This window comes from Myotis nattereri, assembly GCF_964212035.1.
Source record: "Myotis nattereri genome assembly, chromosome: 3".
Taxonomy (NCBI): Eukaryota; Metazoa; Chordata; class Mammalia; order Chiroptera; family Vespertilionidae; genus Myotis; species Myotis nattereri.
Window position 1 is genome coordinate 32313114 of NC_138077.1, and position 21309 is coordinate 32334422.

At 39.3% G+C, this 21309-nt stretch overlaps 1 protein-coding gene across 1 annotated transcript in view; it reads right to left on the reverse strand.

Moving 5' to 3' along the window:
- The window catches only part of PLD1 (phospholipase D1), a gene marked incomplete at its 5' end in the record, with an annotated part of 108302 nt that overhangs the window by 37609 nt on the left and 49384 nt on the right, over positions 1-21309 (reverse strand). Inside the window, 5 exons of the mRNA XM_081085918.1 lie at positions 9835-9923; positions 13196-13306; positions 15420-15533; positions 16884-17002; positions 17740-17868. Of these exons, the coding sequence (XP_080942044.1) occupies positions 9835-9923; positions 13196-13306; positions 15420-15533; positions 16884-17002; positions 17740-17868 (562 nt within the window). The remainder of the gene's footprint in view (positions 1-9834; positions 9924-13195; positions 13307-15419; positions 15534-16883; positions 17003-17739; positions 17869-21309) is intronic.

The following is a 21309-nucleotide window of genomic DNA, read 5'->3' on the forward strand; positions in this document are numbered from 1 at the left end:
ATAATTTAACCCCCTCCCCCAAATTCTCCTTTGTTCCTGGGTCCATTTCCTCTGCCTTAAAGCAACTCCTATTATCTTCCATGCTTCTCAGAAATAGTCTATGAATTTATAAGCATATACATGTACTCTTTTCTTATACACAAATATGAAAATACTATGCACACTTTTCTGAGTGTTATTTGTATCATTTATCAGTGTATCCTGGAAATTCTGTACATAGAGAGTTGCCCATTTTTTAACAGCAGTGACATAGTATGCCACCATACATCCATACCATAAATTTAACCAGTTTTCTATTGGTGGACACTTAAATTGTTTCTAATTTTTGTTGTTGTTATTTCAACTATATACTTTGCTATGTATGCTGACCCACAAAATTATTTTTTCACATTTGTGGGGAAAATTTCAGAAGTGGTATTTCTGGTCCTGAACATCAAGAGTTTGTGACTCTATTTGTAAAAGATGGTTCCCTTTTATCCTCATGTTTTATAAAAGCAAACATGACATCAAAATGGAGACCTCATATGTAAGATATTGAGAAGTGTCCTGTAAAAATCTTATATCTTTAGATAAAAAATTCTTACAAATTTACTTTGTAAGAATCAGAATACTCAACTTGTCTTGTTCTTGGGACTTTATTAGCTCTTTCTTTCTTTTTTGTTTTTTTTCACAATGCAGTTCTTGAATTTTCTAAATGATACAATTTTTGACTGTGTTAAGCAAATTAGCAGAAATGACTTAGAGGTTTACTATTGTAGGGAAAAAAGAACTCTAGGATTTCAAGCTGTAAAATTGTTGTTAGGTTTAAGCCAGTGAAGAGAAAGTTCTATTCAAGAATGTGTCCAATCTCCTTCCTTGATCCCATTCACAGAAAACAACAGTTCCTGGCTGCTGAGGATTCTCATTTCTCCTGAAACACTGCACCCTGGGACGTCGGGGTGGTGCAGATGACAGCAATCAGCGGAGGGCAAGGACCAGAGCTCCTAATGTGCAGAATTATTTATGATCCTAAAAGCCAGATAAGAGCTGGTGGGCACCCAGCCATCATGCAAGCAATCGCTCTATTCACTTTAGTTCAGAACAATTTTATAAAATTGCATTCTCAGGCTTTTTGTTAAAATAAGTTTTTCTTTCAAAACTCACTAACTCGTATAGCAGTGCTATGTCTAATAGCTAAAAATTGGAGATAAATGTCCAATAATAGAGGGATGGTTAACAAAATTATGCTGTAGCCACTCATTTTTGCAGCCACTAAAAATGATCACTTGATGACCTAAAAGCAAAATACTTCTGGTTCTGTGTTAAAATGGCCCCAATGCAAAGTTACAATTACATGACAGTTACAGATGTGACAGGCTGATTTTTATGAAATGTTAAATAATTTTTCCCCTTAAATGTGTTAACTTCCTTCTGAAGATAGAAGCAGGCATGGCTCTTTCCAACCAAACCAGGGCACAAAGATGTTAGCTTTCTTAGATTTGGGAACTAGATATTCTTTGAGCTGAGACAGGATTATAAAGAAATAAAAATAAGAATCAGTTCAGGAACTCTGTCCTTCTCCTTCAAGCAGAATTCCAGGGAGAACAGGAGGTTAGGGTTAGGGTTAGGGTTAAGGTTAGGGTTACATGAGGATATGGGAGCCCTGAGGATTTGAGCCTTGCTTCCAGAGGAACTGAGAGAAACACCACCAGCCCTTGTGATGTGACAGCAATAGAGGAGAAGTGCCCGAAAGGCAGGGATGGCAGGAGAAGGCCGAGGCTCCCATGCCACAGTAAGCTGAAGCCAGAACAGGCCCGAGACAGATCAATGCCCAGAGCTGGAAGCCCCTCCCCAAAGATCCAGGTCCTCTCAGCATCTATACCAAGGATGGGGTGTGCAGCACCCTGGCTGACTGAATACAGAGCCGAAATGACAAAAATCACTGAATCTGTCCACACTTACAAGGAAGTGACTAACCTACATTTCCTTCTATTGTGTGGAAATGGACTTGAGACACAAACTCAGGTGAGTTACAGGAAAAGGAAATAAGTTACAATTCAACAGAAAATATATATATATATATATATATATATATATATATATATATATATACACTAGAGGTCTGCTGCACGAAAAGATTTGTGCAATAGGCCTTCCCTCCCCCTGGCTGCTGGCAGCAGTTTTCCTCCGGCACCCGGGACCCAGGCCTTCGCTCCAGACAGAGCCTTCAGTCTTCGCTACTCCGGCCGGAGCCGCCTTCAAGCCTGCACTGCTCCGGCCAGAGCCGCCTTCAGCCTTCACTCTGCCACTTCGTGCCTATGTATGCAAATTAACCGCCATCTTTGTTGGCGGTTAATTTGCATATCTTGCTGATTAGCCAATGGGAGGTGTAGCGAAGGTACGGTCAATTACCATGTTTGTCTATTATTAGATAGGATATGTATTTGTATGAACAAAAAAGGAAATGGGAAAATAAAATTTTATAGGGTGATGAGAATGTGGGATGTCTAATAATATTTTTAATTTCTGTGATTGCTGTAACGCCATCTGTACCTTTAAAAGGGGAGGACAAATTCATAGCAGTGGCTTTCCTCTACTCGTTTCCCTCCTCATTCTTCTCTTTGTGAACCCCTCCTCCTGCACCCCTGGGTCTGCCCTCAGCACAGAGGGTGGCCAGGAGGAGCGGGGTCTGCGGGTCGGTAAGAAGGTCCCAAAGGAGGCCACTGTGCTTCTCCAGTGACGAGACGCTTTATTTGTTGAGAATTTGAGATTTGCAGATCATGTTTCTTTGCCGCAAACTTCAAGAGCTGGTTATAAATCCTGTCATTGCTGTAGATTCTGCAGCAGTGAAAGCTTCCAGAAATAAGAAGAATTGTGGTTGGGCCTTCGTGTCTTGTGTGGAGAGAGCGTTCTACTGCAGTGGTATCAGTTATGTGAGAATTGGATCTGTCATTTCTCAGTGGTTTGGGACGTAGCCCATTTTATGTTGTTTGGCAAATCTTTTAAAATGCAGTAGATCTTCCTGGGTTTCAGTTTTCTCATCTGTAAATGAGGGAGTTGGCTAAAATCTTTTCTAGTTAGCTAGAAATGCTGGCCCTATTCAGCACTGTCTTTGAATATTTTATGTGTGACCTTATACTTTATGACGTACTATATCTTGTAGTGCACACACACAATTTTTTTCATTGGTCGCCTTTTGAAAATGGCCAGATTTTAAATGTAGGCGTGTTCAGGATTAGCTTAACATGTAGGTTTCACTCTGGATGTGATAGTCTTTGGCAGGCACATCCCTCAGTGGCCCCCAGATAAGATTCTACAAAATCCTTTATTCAGCTGCTCTCACCATGGCCCAGATGGTTTCATTCTCTCTCTTTTTTTTAGAGTCTCTCTCTTCCTTCCTCTCTGTGCAAGGGCACATGTTCAGGCTCTCTAAATGATTATTGGCTTCTTCTCCTCCTACTGCTAATCTTTATACCTATCTGCTGTGATGACCATTTATATATTTTAGAAATCAAGCAAAGGCAATTAAATGATCTAAGTCAGAAGTTCTGCCACGATATGTTGTCATCTCTGCCCCAATGTAACCTCTTCTCCAGAAATTTTATAGAGCTTAGAAATTATCCCACAAGAAAAAAAATGTGAAAGCAGCAAATGGCATACTTAATTTGAATGTGTTTTTTAAAATTCTTTTTATTATAACTGTAGTTTAAATTTCTTTTAGACAGTGGTTTTGAAACATACCCAATGTGTCCCATTTGGTATACAAATCATAGGATATGGTAATCAGAATATGTAGATTTTCCTTTAAGCCTAACAAATTTTTATCTGTCAAGCAATTACTTTAAAAAATAAAATATACATCTGATTATATTATTTTAGAATACAGAATCGTTCAGAGACTTCCGGAAGGCTTAGCATGATCACTTCTCCACTTCCCTGAAATAAGGGGAGCTATGTAGCTTAGTGGTGGCGAACACATGGTGACGTCCTAAGGACGTGGCCGCAGTCTCAGTTCCCCTCATCAACAGCTGTGTGATTTTGCAAGTTACCTAATCTCATTTGGCCTCAGCTGCCTCATCTGTAGAATGGGAATAAGTATGCATCCACTTCATAAGGTCGATGTGAGAACTGAATGAAGTAGTGTATATACAGCACCTTGGATGTGAAACGACTCAAAATAGCATTATTATTCGTTTAACAACCAGTGATTTCAATTAGCAAGCTTATCAACAAGAATAAAGTAAATAGTGTCTAAAATTAGAGCAAAACTGAACTCACATTATGTTCCAGAATACCTTTCACTTCATTTTATATTTTGGGGGAGGGGGTTATGAAATCAGTAATGGGGGATTCAAAACTGATTCCCAGAAGAAGCCAGTGATAGATTTCTGGCAGGACACCTCTAGCCAGTGTTTCAATAACGTGCCTCTACTTGTCTCAGGATGAAAGAGCACCAGCAGTAGGAAATCAGGTAGGTTTTACTAATCCAGCTGTAGCCATCTCATAATTTAAAATAAGGCACACTGAACATCTATTTAATGAAAACATTTCTGTTTCTAACATAAATATTAATCTGAAGCGGTTCATTTGAGTATTGTGCTTCTTTTCCCTTGCTCAAATTGACAGTGAGGTCGCATTTTCCAGATGATGAATTTCCTAGAAATCACAAAATAAATTTCTTACATGAACTGACAATTGATGGTTTTAATTTATTTTTATTTTTTGGCATCTATTCATATGAGCTAGGTAGAGCAGATTTTTGTGTATGTGTGATTAAAAAGCAGTATCAGAAAGGCAAACTGATACACTCAAAAGGTCACATACCTGTACGTAACAGAGTTGGAAAGAACCCAGGTCTCTAGGTACCAGGGTCCCAATTTCAGATTCCCAGAGGAATGTTCCCCACACCACCCACTCCTGGGCTAAGTATCATCGCTATCTGGCACTGTCTATAGTTACAGGAAGCACGGAGAGTTGGAGAAGTTTTCAAAATTGTGTATTTTTCAATCTACTTTAATGTTGTATTTTTTTAATGCGGCTTAATATTAATGTACAGAGGTATTAAATCAACTTCCCCTTTTCATTGCATGTGTCAACTTTGTGCAAAATGCACTCGCTCTCTTACTTCCTGGCTTTTTACCAGTTTCCATAAACAAGATGGCTTCATCCTCAGAAAGCATTCACTTACGGCACCCACTGTTTTAAAATGTTCCCTACCTGTATCCGTTGGTTCTACTCCATCTTTTGGCTTACTCCAACAGGGCATAAACCTATCAATTTCTTCTCCCTGATCTCTGGTCGGATTTGAATTGTCAAAGACAGGCTGCAAGTGGGTTGGGAGCTGGTCTCAACTCTGAGACAGTTTTACTAGTTCGCATTAGAGCAGACCTTTTCGTTTTCTGCAGATTCCCACAGCTATTCTTAGTTCAGCACACGATGGACAATATTCTTAGACTCTAGGTCATGGGTCAGAACATGAAAGTTCTGTGAAGACCTGTTTCTGTAAAGAATTACGGCTGTAGAGAAGGAACCAGGAGGAAGTGAGGGCAGCAGTGAACACACTTCGGGGAACTGGGGTGGGGCTGGATTCCAGCACAGGCAGAAATATGAAGGCGCAGCCCTAAGGAGGGAGTTGGCAATTTAAAGACTCCTTCTCTCGAGGGTGGGAGGGGCCGGGAAGACAGCCCGTGTTCCTCGGTCAGGCCGGCCGAATGCTACCTGTCAGTTCCCTCCATCTGCTTTGCGCTATGTTCTATTCTTTTTCCAACAGCCAAAATTATACTGTTGCTAGGCACGTGACGTTGGCAAGGAAGCTCTGAGTCTCAGAAGAGTGGAGAGCAGAGAAGCCAATGAGCAGAGGGGGAAGGGAAAGCGTGGGGTGGCACCCTCCTGGCCCTCAGTGAAAAGGTGGGGCCCCACTGCAGGGAGCCTGCAAGATGAGCTTCTCACTTCTACCTTTACCTTCCCTAAGTATACAAGCTCACGGATTTGGACTCATTAAATGGAAATATATTTTATAGGTGCAATTTACACAGGAGAGGAACAATAATGTGGAGATACAGAGAAGGAGAAAATGCAAAATATATTTCCAGAATATGTGTGTAAATCGACTAAAACTTTGAAAGTGTGATAGACATACCATTTTGAAATGTGACTGTCAAAGAAAGTGAGGCTGGAGATATCAGAGGTAAAGGACCCACAGCTAATTTGAAATTTGATCGACTTGTTTTCTATTGTCTACAGAGTAAGCTTGAAATTGCCAGTCTTTGTTATTTTATTTATTTAAGATTTGTTTGTTTGTTTATTTATTTATTTAGAGAAAGAGAGACATTGATTGTTGTTCCACTTATTTATGCATTCACTGGTTGATTCTTGTATATGACTTGACCGAGAATCGAACCCACAACCTTGGCATATTGGGACGACACTCTAACTAGCTGAGCTACCTGGGTAGGGGAATTTGCCAGTCTTGAATGTGTTCTGTGAACCTCAAAGCCTATGACATGACCTGCAACAGAAGCTACCTTTCCATGCTCTCTTGGATTCCTTTTCCTTTCAGGAGCAGCCCATAGTCTCACCAGGAAATATTCAATCAGAAAGTAGCTTAAGGTTCCTTCCAGCCATAAATGCTATGATTTTAGAAGTAGTCCAGATTTTTAAAGACAGAGAAATACACGAAGGAACAATATTTTTCCAGGCTCCCGAACACTTAAGAAGAAATCTTACAGGTACTTATGAGACCATGCACTCTAGGGAACTAATAACTGGGATGAGTGAAGTGGAGTCTGAGGACGCACAAGCTACTCTCCTTATGACCTGTTCACATCACCAAAATTCATGACTCACTGCTCAGCCCAATGAGCTCACTTGTCAACTTAATGTGACTTCTTCCAATTTCATGAGAAAATCATTTTTCCTTTTTGTCAAATGCGCTTTCTAGATAAAATGGACAGCCCTGCATCATGAAATGCAAGAGTTGACAGATATATAATGTAATTTTGAAAATACGATATAAATTGACCCATAGAATTGGAGGGCTGGCAAGAATGCAAGAAATGTTTGTGTACATGAATGTCTAACTGCAAGCAAGACTTTTTTAAAAAAGTCATCTCAGAAATAGGTCCTATGGTGACTTTCTTTTAAAAAGTATGTGGGAAAGCCAAGGACAAAGGTCACCTGTAAAAGCACAGACCATTATTTATATTGATGACCATATACGCTGTTCTGGATAAGCACTAAGCAATCTTGGCTGTGCCCTAGAGTTACCCATTGAACATTACCATCATAAAGTATAGGTGCTGGGCCCTACTCCAGGAAGTTAAATCCCTTCAGCCTAGAGTTGAGTCCAGCTCTCTATATTTCTGGAAAGGTCCTCTGGTGATTCTGATGTGTAGTAAAGGCTGGGACCCACTGTACGCCCTGCAGGATGGGGGAGGTTTTATGGTGCTGGTGCACTGCGCAGATGCTCTCCCCGTGGGATAGAGACAACCATTCCCTCAGCCACTGTGTTGGACACTGACGACTCACAAGGAAGTCCTTCTCCAAGAATTGTCCACCACAGGCCATGCTTCACCCATGGCCATGCCCTTCTCCCCTAGTCAGCCCGCATGTAATAACCGGTTAATGGGAGGAGGGAACAACAAAGGCCCAATCCTCTTGCCTTAATTTGGGGCAACTATGAAAGGGGTCCTTAATCCTAGCCATCAATGAATTAGAGTTACGTGATGTGGGGAAGGCACTGGGTAGGACTTGAACTCAAAACCTTTTTTGTCTATTGCTGTTAGTGGCCTAGAAAAGTCACATCATCGTTTTTTAACTCTAAAAACAGGGACGACAACAGCAACAACAACAACAACAATAATAATAGCAACAAAACCTGTATAATCTACTTTCAAAAGTAGTTGTGAAGATTCAATAAGAGTCTGTATAAATAAACTGTTATTAACCACGTAAAATGCTGGTAGTTACTGTTACTAAATGTTTTTAGGTCTAAAAATCTTCATATGTTATGTGAAGAAAATATAGTAAGTACCACTGGAAGTCAAAAAATGTTTTAATCCCCAAATGGGTATGTATTTAACATTCTCCACTGTTCAATGAATTGAAGTGAAAAAATGGAATGGTTTTATTTGTTTGATTTGCTGTTTTTACACAGAGCTACAGTCAGCCATAGCAAGAAATAGACCTGGGGACCAAGATAATTCAGTGGGGAAAGACTAGGCTTTTCCACAAATGGTGCTGAAACAACTGGATACCCACATGCAAAAGAATAAAACTGAAACTCTACTTCCCACCATGCACAGAAAATAACACAAAATGGATCAAAGGCCTCAATGTTAGAGCTAAAACTATAAAATTCTTAGAAAAGAAGAGAAGTAAAGACTCATGGTCTTGGATTGGGCATTGGTTTTGGAGCTCTGATACCAAAGCAATAAAAAAAAAAAAATAGATAAATTGGACTTTACCAAAATTAATTTTGTGTGTGTGTGTGTTTCAAAGGATACTATCAGGAAAGCAAAAAGAAAACACACTGAGTGGGAGAAAATATTTGCAAATCATAAATCTGATATGATACTCGTATCCAGAATATATAAAGAACTCTTAATAATTCAACAAGGAGACAACCTCACTGAAACATGGGCAAGGACTCTCAATTGACATTTCTCCAAAGATAACTCATAACTGGCTAATAATAACAGAAAAAAATACTCAACATCATAAGTCATTAGGGAAATTCAAATCAAAAGCACAATGAGATACCATTTCGCACCTACAAGAATGGCTATAATAATAATAAAAAAAGACAGATAATCAGTATTGGCAATGATGTAGAGAAATTGGAGCCCTCATACAATGTGGGAATGTAAAAGGGTAGGGTCACTTTTGAAAACATCTTGGCAGGTCCTCAAATTGTTTGTTTAAGAGTTACCATATAATCCAGCAGTTCTATCCCTAGAGTAATAAAAACATGTCTGCATAAAAAACTAGTATAGAATGTTTATAGCAGCATTATTTATATAACCAACAAGTGAAAACAACCCAATTATCCACCAACTGAAAATGGATAAACTGTAGTATGTCCAGATAACAGAACATTATCTGACAATCAAAATACATAAAATACTGATACATTATATAACATAAATGAACCTTGACAATATTAAGCTAAGTGAAGTAAGTCAATCACAAAAGAACGCATATTATATGATTCTATTTATATAAAATGTCCAGACCAGGCATGTCTACAGAAAAGAAAGTAGATTAGTGGTTGCAAGGGGCTAAGGGGAAAAGGAATGAGCAATGACAAAGGTATGAGGTTTCTTCCTGGGGTGATGGAAATATTCTAAATTTGATTAGGTGATGGTTGCACAACTCTGTGAAAATCCTAAAATTCACTGAATTGTAGACTTCAAGTGGGTAGATTGCATGGCATGTGAGTTATATTTGAATAAAAGTGTTATTAAAGAAATAATCCCATGAGCTGAAGAAATAAGACAGATGATAACAAGAATTAAATATAACTCACGGAAAAACATAACTATTTTGTTTTGGTTTTTAAGTAAACACAGCTCACTGCCTGCTATTAAAAAAAATCAGATCACAAATCTGCGTGGGAAAGAGACCTGCCAGGAAAAAATGACTGTGCTCTGGAAGAATTCACATTCCCTCAAAAAATGGACTCAAAAGTTCTCGGTCACTGACTCAGACTTAAGGAATCAATAATCTACTGCTCGCTGAACTAAATCATGCCTGCTAGAAAAAGACAGTTTTTTAAAAATGGGCCTTCAAAAAGTCTTTTTAGCAGTAAATGCAAGATCTTCAGTCACACTCCTGCCAAAATGCCAAGCACTGTACCTGTAAGCTCTCAGGATCCTCTGGGCAATGGCGTCGCCTATCTTGTTGAACACAACCTTGTCATCTGCGCAGCTTATAAAAAACTGGTTCTATGAAAAATCAATAGGATAACCATGTAAGTCTTTCATATCTTAGTAATATATATGGAAATGTGGTGTATAACATACTCTAGATTGATATTTTAAAAAAAAACACCACATTTCACATAGCAGACATGTTCTGACCCCTGAAATCACCTAAGGAAAGTAAACACAGAATAAAAGAAACCCCATCTCACTCTGGATCCTATGCATTCCCAGGTAATAACAGGTGTAGCATCTTAGTTTAGCGAATGGCTAACCAATTATTTCATCATGCACATTCCTTGTAGGCTATCTTTTTAGAGTGGTAGGAACATTCCAAATTTAAGGGACATTGAATTTTTTTTTCAGATTCACACATTGCATACATGCTTATGATTAAAAATTATATCTTGGCTAGATACAGAGATCAGACTGACAGCTGACAGAGGGGAGGGAGAGGGGCAGCTGAGTGATAAAGGTGAAGGAATTAAACAACAACAACAAACCTCATAGACAGACTACAATATGGCGAATACCAGGGGGAAGGGGGATCGGGGATGTAGAAGAGGGTGAAGAAGGATAAATGGTGACAGCAGGAGACTTGACTTGGGGTGGTGAACACACAATATAATATACAAATGATGTATTATATAGAACTAGAGGCCCAGTGCATGAAATTCATGCAAGAGTAGGCCTTCCTTCCCCCGGCTGCCGGCACTGGCTTCCTTCTGTCACCCAGGACCCAGGCTTTCCTTGCAGCCCCGGCTTCATCCGTAAGGTCATCCGGTCTAATTAGCATATTATGCTTTTATTATTATAGATTATACACTTGAAACCTATATAATTTTATTAATTAATGTCACCCCAATAAATTTAATAAAAAATTCTGTCAGCAAACATTCTATCTTATGCCAAGTCTACTTTATAACAGGTAGATGGCAGAGCCATGATCTAATTTTCTCCACCCTTTCTCCATTATTAACTAGTATATGCTTTGGCCTTAGATCATTTATTTGAGTCTCTTATAATTCCTCAACTTCTATTTTAAGTAGCTTAAAATCTCTTGTATGTATACCAATAAAATAGAAAGAGAAATATTGTTATATCTTTTTTGTTTAAGTACTTCTCTTATTTATGCATCTATAAAACATTCTACAATACTACTACTAAAAAACTAGGATACAACATTATTATAATGGTATAAAAGATTTAGCTGCTGCATAGAGGAATGTAAAAAATTAGATACAAATAGTATCACTATTACATATTTTATTTAGACATTGTTATAATACACCTATAACAAAGTAGAGTCATCACCAAGTAACCTTTGCTAATCATCTTAAAGAGATATATAAGCAATGAGTCAATATATTATCATCCCTCTGCAACATTATCAGGTTTATTACTATACACTTTTTTTTACACTTAAGTGCCTAAATCTGTAAACTGCCTCCAGAAGTCAAATTTACAAGAGAACACTGTGCAGAACTCATTTGAGAATGTGTTTCCCCTTAGGGCAGTGGTTCTCAACCTTCTGGCCCTTTAAATACAGTTCCTCCTTATATGCATGCATATAAGCATAACCAATGGACATAAGACACTGGTGGGTAGGGGAGGCCTGGGGATTGTCAAGGGTGGGGGGAAAAAGGAGACATATGTAATACCCTTTGTAATACTTTAAGCAATAAAACTAAAAAATAAATAAATAAATAAATAAATAAGTAAATACAGTTCCTCATGTTGTGACCCAACCATAAAATTATTTTCGTTGCTACTTCATAACTGTAATGTTGCTACTGTTATGAATCGTAATGTAAATATCTGATATGCAGGATGGTCTTAGGCAACCCCTGTGAAAGGGTCATTCGAACGCCAAAGGGGTCGCGACCCACAGGTTGAGGACCGCTGCCTTAGGGCATCCAACAATCAAAATCTCAGTGGCAACCAAACCATGTTTGTTTTTCTGAATTTATATTACAGAGAAGCTTAGCATTGCTCAGCAGCTGTAACACACACTGGCCACATGTCATGTCCTTACTTCTTTTGCGGGGAGAGCAGGGTGAATGCTGACCGCTTACCTTGCCTAGAGGTGTGTCAACCTGGTTATTATCTTCACCCATGTGTACTAGTATCATCATGGCATTACTGATCTCACTAGTACTGGGGTATCACTAATAAGAAATGCTGACTTACTGCTACCAAAAAGAGATAGAGCAAAAGGATTCTGGGTAATGGGTGAGCCAGCCATTAACAACTCACATTATTATGTTAAAACATTTTGAAGTCAATTACACTAATTATATCAGCATTACTAAACTCCAGACTTTATCCAGAGTTCAGTAATGTCCTTTTTCTGTTGCACGATCCCATCCGGGATACCACATTGCATTCAGCCTGCCAATATTTTTAATCAGTCTTCTCTTTCTCCACGTCTGTGAAATAAATAAATCTCTAATTCTTTCCTACTTGCCTTGAATAAATTGTCACTGGGTGGAAGGGGAGAGGGCCAAAACTCAAGGGGGAGGAAGAAAGGGCTAGAATGATTTTCTCCAGCTACTGCATCTCCCTCCAAACATTTTTACAATACTCAGTGGAAAAGAAAAGACTAAAATAAAGGAAGGAGATGTGCTCTGATTGATTGTTGCATTGTCATGACTTTTTATTTTGTCAGGATTTTCCAAGTGCTCCGAGGTAGCTTAGGAGGGACTAGGAAGTGCTAGTAAAGTTCCCAGAGTAAACCCAGTGTCCCCTAGATTTCCTCCTATTCTTTGAACACAAACTCTGGAATCTGCAAAAGCTTTGTAATAAATAGTTGTTCACACAGAACTGAGGAAGGTGGTACCTGCCCTCAATATTCTTGCGTCTCCCTTTTCCACGTTCCTTTGCTGCACTCTCCTACGCAAACATCCCTGAACCATTGGCATCCAGGGGTCTCTATTTTAACAACTTACCCCTGTGCCTGCTCCCCTGAAGCAGTACGTGCCTCACACTTCACCCTCCAACTCCAGCCAAATCTAAACTTATACATCCATGTTGGGGAATACCTGGCTAATAATATTACAATGAGTTGACACATTTAATAACAGGGATCTGGGGACTCCTATTAGAGTCCTGAGTCAATGAAAATGCAAAACAAATGTCAGGTATGCTGGGGAAGTAAAAGTTCAGGTGTCCCAAGGCCTCTTTACATCTTAACATATACTTAATACAGGAGGTTCTGAGTTCAGGGACCCTGCAGTTTCTGTGTGGTATTGATGGGAAGGCAGGTTGTTATAGAAATTTACACGAGCAAGACTTACTTCTATGTAGATATAGTGCTTGCTGTTCTCTATCACGTGGATGTAAGCAGTGTGGATGGACTCTTCATGGTACTTTATCCCAGCAGACCAATCAGTAGCAGAGCGGAGCAACTAGGAGGCAGCGATCAGAAATGAGCAAACATAAGACAATGGAGATTACAACAGATGCACTGATACAATGAAGTCAGTCCTTTTGATCCTTTTGCTGTTAAACAACTAAATGAATACAATGGCTTGAGGTCACGTGTGGGTCAAGGGAGAGTAGGTGGATGGGGTACTGGTCCTTGGACGTAACCCATAACGAAGGAGCCCAGCTGGCAACCAAGTTCTGACTATTTCTTCTCCCACTCAACACAACTGTCAATCAAAATGGGAAGCCATAAGGCATTTCTATCACGAATATTTCAGGAGTACCTCATCTGGTGGCTGAGTGGGGTGCCCATTTTTACTTTTCCAGGATAATTCCGCAATTTCACCAGAGTGCCTGGTGCTATGGTGTATTTTTTAATAGTGCCACTTTCACTCCCCTAAGTGTCCTGGAATGAACCATATGATATGGCCACCCTAGCTCTAACTTGATAATAATATGATTACTCTTTTTCCCTCAAATAGATACTGTTCAGATTAATATATGCTAAAAAGAAATTAGATTCATTTAGAGATCTAATCTTGATTCTACTTTTAATTAGCTGTCTGATCCTGGCCCTGTCACTTCAACTCTCAGCTTCCTCACTCATGCTGCCTCCCTGCATTCAGACACTCACCTGCTCCCACCCAGATTACAATAAGAGCTTCCAGTGCAGACACCTGAGTACGTGTTAAATGCATTGACACAGAGCAGGACTGCCTAGGTTCAAAGCTTAGCTCAGCCATTCAGTGGCTTTGATCTTGGTCAAGTTTCTTAACTGCTTTGTGCCTCAGATTTCCACTCTATAAAATGGAGTATCTACTCTATAGGGTGGTGGAGAGAATTAAATGAATTAGTGTGGAGTGTGCAGGAGACCTGGCACCTAGTAAGTGCTGTTACTGTTTGCTATCATTAGTGAGCACATTAAAGGATGCATTTGAGTGGTGGCAGAGCCTGTCAGCGATGCTGCCGAGTAGACTATGGCTGGGCATGGGAGGGTACACTCTATGACAGGGAAGGCTTTGCAACACTAAGACACCACTGGCTGTCAGCATTTTAACTAGTATTGCAGTGCAATGTTGGGCATATAATAGATGCTCAATAAACATTTATTATTTGACCTTTCCTAAGTAATAACAGGACATCACATAAGCATCACTATAAAATAGATTTACTATTCCTGATTTGAAATGAATGTTGAAGCTTTGCTTCAAGAGGTCAACAGAAATTGAAGGAAAAATAATAACCTATACTTATTAGGAATATACAAAATGGTCCAATTCATAATCAGTTTTGTCTGTTATAAAGGGGTCAGCAAAAGTAGGTTTACCTGGTACAGTTGTGAGTACACAAAACATAGAGTTTATTCTTGTATTATTATTTATTTAACTAGTATGGGTTTTTTTCCCCCCATATGAACAACTGTAAACATACTTTACCTTCCCTGTATATAAAAGATCTGGTACAATTCTTGCTCTAATCAATAACTTAAAAAATTGTATCTATAAGGCTACTGAAATTCAAAGTTAAATCCTACTAATATCATTGATTGTGCCATCCTCAAAACATTATTTCATTATTCAGTGTGTGGCATTTATGACAAAATAGCCCCCTGCAAAGCACTTTATTTAATTTTATCACATGAACAGTGTAATGAAATTGGAAAATATAATTTTGAACAGAAATAGTCAAGTATCTCAAAAGAAAACTCATAAGGAAAATTTAGATAAATATGATCACACTGGGAAATATCTTGATTTCCCATCATCCCCAAAGAACTGCATTATTGCCCATTAGTAGAAATAACAAAGGTTGAACGAGTAGAAGTTTTAATTCTTCGTCCACTCAAATGTATGCTGAGTTTTGTTGCGAGGGTGCATAACTCTGAAAGTGCAGGCTACCTTGAAGATTCTTACGCCACACATGCTGACCTAATGCTATGTAACTCTGGGAACAATGTATACAATTATAAAGTGTACTGGAAAGATGGAGTTGTCCTCATTGAAAAATGTGAATGAAACCAATGTCACAGGCACTTAGTCCAGAAAGAGCCATTTTGCCCAGTAGCACTTTGTGATAAAGAAAAGCAAGACTGACCTGAACGTTAGCACGGACGGACCCAGGCACTTGGTATTTCAACTCATGGGCTGTTGTGTGAGATTTTGGAAGTAGAAAAGGATAAGAAAGGGACCGATATTTTGGTTTCATAATCTAAAATAATTAAAAAGAAGGTAAAAAATTTCAAATAAGAAAACAGTTCCATTCTTTTACATTTTGATTATAAAAGAAATTCAGGTTTATTTGAAACAGAAAAAATTGTTAACAGTGGATGTTTCTAGGTGAAGAGGTAACACATTGTTTTTGGTTGTTTTTTCTATTTCCCAGAGATGGAGAACTCCTTTTTTATTTCTTTTACCTTTTGTAGTAGGCATGTATTCTTTAGAAAGCTTAAATATAATTGAGTTATAGAGATACATAGTTGCAAAAAGGGGGTTACTCTTTTGTAAACTGATATTTTACTATGTTGCAGTTATCTTGCCATAGCAATATAGCACTACATGTCATTTAAAATAACTCCAGTGTCAAATGGTATGGAAAGAGCATAACTTGTTTAATAAATTACTATTAATAAACATTTCAGTTACTTCTCATTTTATTTGAATTATAGGAAGCAGTATAAAAATAAATTAGTTAATTGGATTATTTCCTTAACTTAAATGCCTGGAAAAGATTTTCTGAGTCAAAAGGTTGTATACCTTTTAAGAAGTTTTTTGGTGCTGTACCAATTTAGCCCCCAGAAGCAGGGTATAAGATCATCAAAAATTCAAAAGCCAATTGTAGGTATTAGCAGTGTTTTGTTTTGTTTTAAATCTTTGCTTGCCTAGTAGGTTAAAGGTAATATCACTTCCACTTACATAGCATTATAAACAGTAATTTTTTTGATAAAACAGTCTTTTCCCAAATTACCGGGAAGAATAATGAATGTCTCCTCACTTTTTAAAGTGAATAAAAAGGAATCTGAATAACACCTGGATGATAGGCACTTAACTTATGAATATTAGGTCAAATTCCCAAGAGTAATGAAGACAAACTAAAGAAGACACAATTGGGATGAAAACAAAATGGCTACATCCCTCATCCTGCTCACTTGGCTCAGAACCCCTCTCCAATATGAACCCAGCGCAATGCCAGGATTGGAAAGACTTGAAAGTTTGAGCTCTGCTAACTAAACAAGACTCCCATTCCCCTACAATAGCCTTCCGGGTGAGCACCAGCCAGGCCCGATGCTTAATCAACACCGAGCAGCCAAGATGTTAAAGGGTGAAAACCAATGGCCCCGATCGTAGCATCTATTCCTCTCTGCTCCAAATTCTCTGTAATGTGAAAGTTCAGGAACATTTCCTTTTGCCCACAGACTCAGGAGCTCTGACTACCAGGCACCCGACAGCAGATGACTGGCACAGCTGTGGCCACCGAGGCCTCTTCCAACCCCCTAGGTGTCTCCTCTCCCAGGCCTGTCTCTCTATGTGGACTGAACCGTGATAAAAACCATCCATGTACCTTGGTGAAGTTCCAGCGCTGGATGAAGTGACGTGCCACATCCCGAGCCGCCTTCCCGTGGACCACAGAGCCAATGTCATGCCATGGCATCCGGGGGGTGGAGTACCTGTCTATGAAATCTGCCCAGGTGCACCAGGCAAGAATCGTCACTAACTTCTGTGCCAGGGACAGAAGCCATCTGACCCCCAGAGCTGACCCCACTATGATAAGTCAAAGGGAACGTGGTAATGTCCACGTATGTGTATATTTCTTGGCTTGGGTGGAGCAATACCTCATAACCAAGTGAAGCATAGATCACAGTCCCCCAAATATGCACCTCCCCAAATATGTTTCCTCTTCCCTTAGTGTTAGATAGTCACTAGGCACGGCAAGATGTGAGCTGGTACAAATTACCTAAGGCTGTGTACTTGACCTTATATTTTCCTGTTTTACCCTGTTGAGATAATGTCAGGCTACATATGCCGTGCCATCTCTATCTCCTCTTAGATATAGAAGCACAGTGATAATCTAAAAATGTGTCACTTTAATGATAAAAAATGAAGATGGTAAGCAGAAGAGGAGATGATCAAAGGGATTGTGCCATTTTTTGGAGAATGACAGATCATTACCCCCAAAGTATGCCTATATAAAACCTGATGGTTTGAAACAGGTAAGCTCTATTTCATGTTTTTTTTCTTACTATACTTGTAAGCAATCCTTAATTATATGACTGAATTATGATTTAGCAAATATTCTTCAAAGTTTTAGCAAATATTCAAAAGAAAACAAGACATTAGATCATGCACTGGCATACTTGTTAGATGTTGACAAGCAAAAAGAGAAAATATCAGCAGCCATCCACTACCACGGAACTCACCAGCAAAAGGTTTATCCAGTTGGATCCAGTCTTTGAAGACGAAATTGCAGTAGTCCTTTCCATGCCAGAATCGCGTTTCCCCATGGAGCTCTCCCACGCCTGTCTGCAAACTGCGGACTGAGCCCGTGTCTGTGGACACAGCAAGACCCACTCAGAGACAGTTCAGGTGGGCCCCAGGGAGGGAGGCTCAGATCTCATTTACGAAACTCCTAGAGACTTCTTACCTTTCCTTTTTGAGACTCATTACTAGGGCAGAATATCTCTATTCCATCTGAGGCTGTGGGCTGACAAGGTTTTATAACCCTTAAGTTTATTAGTAGTGGGCGGCTGGGGCTATAACCAGGTTCACATGTGACAATGAAATTTAACATTCTTAGGTTTACCATCTATCAGCTCACTGAAAGAAAGGACCACAGGGTTAACTGTGAATCAAGAACTTGCTAGGAGGGACTATGAGAGAGAGTAGTAAAACCTGGGCCAGGTAGGGAAACATGAGACCTGTATGTTAGCATAGATACAGAGGATAGAAAGAAGTCATGCCCTTCTCTTTCCTCAGTCAATGTGGCAAACACCTAATATGGAAGTCTTGTCTTTTGCATCTCAAAAAGCAAGAACCTCAAATTTGCAAACAGCCCACATTCCAGCCCTGGAATTAACTAGCTAAGTCAGTGATGGCGAACCTATGACACGTGAACTCATTTTTTCGGTTGATATTTCTTTGTTAAATGGCATTTAAATATATAAAATAAATATCAAAAATATAAGTCTTTGTTTTACTATGGTTGCAAATATAAAAAAATCTCTATATGTGACACGGCACCAGAGTTAAGTTAAGGTTTTTCAAAATGCTGACACGCCGAGCTCAAAAGGTTCGCCATCACTGAGCTAAGTGAACATCACCATTAACGAAGAATTTGGCCTAGATGCCATCCAAGATTTTCAGGCTCTAACATTCTATATTCCTGAAATCATAAATGACAACCATAAAAGTTATCAAGACAGACTAGAGGTTTATGACTATACATGCACAAAGGCAGCCATTTACTGCAACACTTCACAAAGAGCTTTGCGGGATAATTTTGCTCAGGGGTCAATACTTTGACTGAAATTGGCTATATTGGCCATTGAGACAACTAAGCAAGAAGACTAGCAGAACTACAAATCACAGATGTAGGGCTTAGCACAAAAGCAGCATTTAACATATAGACATCGGTAGCAAAAATATTTGTTGAATGAATAAATGGTACCACAGGCAGTAGCCAGGTAGCCAGTGAGAGTACTGAACTGGTCCCCCTGCCACCACACTGTCCCAGAACTGTTTTTTCAAACTGCAGACTCCTTGCTTAAAAGCCTTCCAGGATCACCTACTGCCTACACAGGGTCAAATCCTAAGGGTTTCATGTGCATAGAAGACTCCAAATGGGGCACCAATCTCTCTCTCTCTCTCTCTGGTCTTTGCTCTTCCCCATACAGCCCAGGCCCCATGCCCATCACATGCCTCACTGTGTTTGACAGGCTGGTCTATCATGTCTCTGTCCAATTGTCACATTTTTCCTTCTGCCTGGGATGCTGTTCCCTCCCTCCCAGCCTGATCTCATCATCCTTCAAGAGCCACATAGCTATTCATATGCTCTAGAGACACCCCAGGTCCTAGTTAGGGACAAACAGTCACTAGCTCTGCTACAGGACCATTAATAGTTGCACACCCCAGTGCCTCTGATTCTGTGACACAATTGTGTAAGGATGCTCCCTCCCTGCCCCCACTCATCTATAGGGTGTCCCAAAATTCACGCAAGATTTGAATTTTGTGTGAGCATTAACAACAACAACAACAAAAATAAAAGCCTAATTTTACTTGGTTTATTGAATCAGATTCTAATATCTGTTGCCCTTTGATTTCAATCCCTTCAATTTGATAAGCATTACCAAGTACCAATTATGGCCCAGGAGCAGGGACAATGAAGACCAGTGAAGACCATGGCTTTGCGTATGTGCCAGCAAAGCCGTGGAGGCCCTTTACTCGATGTGCTATTCCATACATAACCCTATACTATATACTTTGTGAATCAATAAAAAATTTACAATTTTTAATCATAAACCTGTGTTTTCTATCAAAATTACTTCTTGCGTGAATTTTGGGACACCCTATATAAACTCCTCAGGGTGGGTAGTGTATCCCCTCTCTCCTGGTGTAGCTCCTGGCACTCAGTAGGCAATCAATAAGTATTTCCAGAACAAAGGTTTTAAGGCAATCACCCCACGAATATTCTAGCTCAAACTGAATAATTAACCTTCCACGGTTATTGAAATTGTCTTAAAGTGCTAAATATGAACGAAACTGAAATGTTAAAGATAGAATTCTATTGGCTTCTCCCAGTGATTTATTTTCCTGCTCGATAAGACTGAGAGGCCAAAGTACTGGCAGGTCTGTTTGCTCACCTGTAGGCTCTTTATAGTAAGCATGGAACTTGGTTAAAAAATAAAATAAAATAAAGAAAAAAGAGACAAGAGTGAGATAAATAATGAGACAAATTCCAAATTAAAAAAGGGCATAGGTATTAAAATTTGTTTTTATCCATTGAAAAACTCTAAGCTAAAGTTTTACATATACACACATACAGTTGCTTAAAAATTATCTTTCACCTAACATCAGTTATCATAAGAAAAACAAAACCAAGAGAATTCTTTGATTCAGAAAATTGTCTTGGTGTTAATTGAATTCAACCTGCTCATAATTCAAATTTGTTTTTAATCATGGCCTAAACTATTCCAAACAAATCAGGGCCCTCCTAAGAACAAATGAAATATTAAGGCAAAAGAGCCAAATGCTCATAGTTATTGTGATTACTGCTCAGAGTTGTATGAGTACCAATGAGCAGGAAGACAGGACGTTTAACATCAGCAACGCCGATCTGAGGAGCTCTCAGTCTGTACCTGGCTCCCAGTTGATTTCATAATTGCACCTGCCTTGTTGTTCAGCACAGGTGTTTCATGCCAGTTTCCTGCAATCCTCATTCCTCAGTGGCCCAGACTCTGGCTGCAAAAGTTCAGGGAAAGGGTGTGTCCCTGCCCCTCATTGGTGCTCATACAACTCTGAACAGTAATCACAGTAACTCAAGTATTTGTCACTTCATTTTACTCTTTATCCAATCTCAGAGATTTCCCTGCCTTGCTTTCTCCTACCTCCCTAATCGGTCATGGATGGATTTCAAGGGGCCCTCCTCACGCCTCCTGCTTTAATTGTAATGTATAAGATTAACTGCAAAACTCCTATTCTCCAGAGCACTTCCTCAATCCATTGAGGTTTTGCTTCCTGGCAATTACTGTCAGTGTGACTCAGATAAACTCATAAAAATTCTCTACAGGTTTGAATGTCTCTTACGTCGACAGAAACACCTGTCTCAACTTAATTGCAAAAATGACTTCCCCCCTCAGCTGTCTAATTTTTGCTTAAATGAAAAAGATAGCAACAGTCACTGAATATAAGAGGAGTAAAATTCAAATGACAGAGTCTCAATCAAAGAAATGCTGATTTGAAATTCTCCCTCTTGCAATATAATTTTGAAAGAA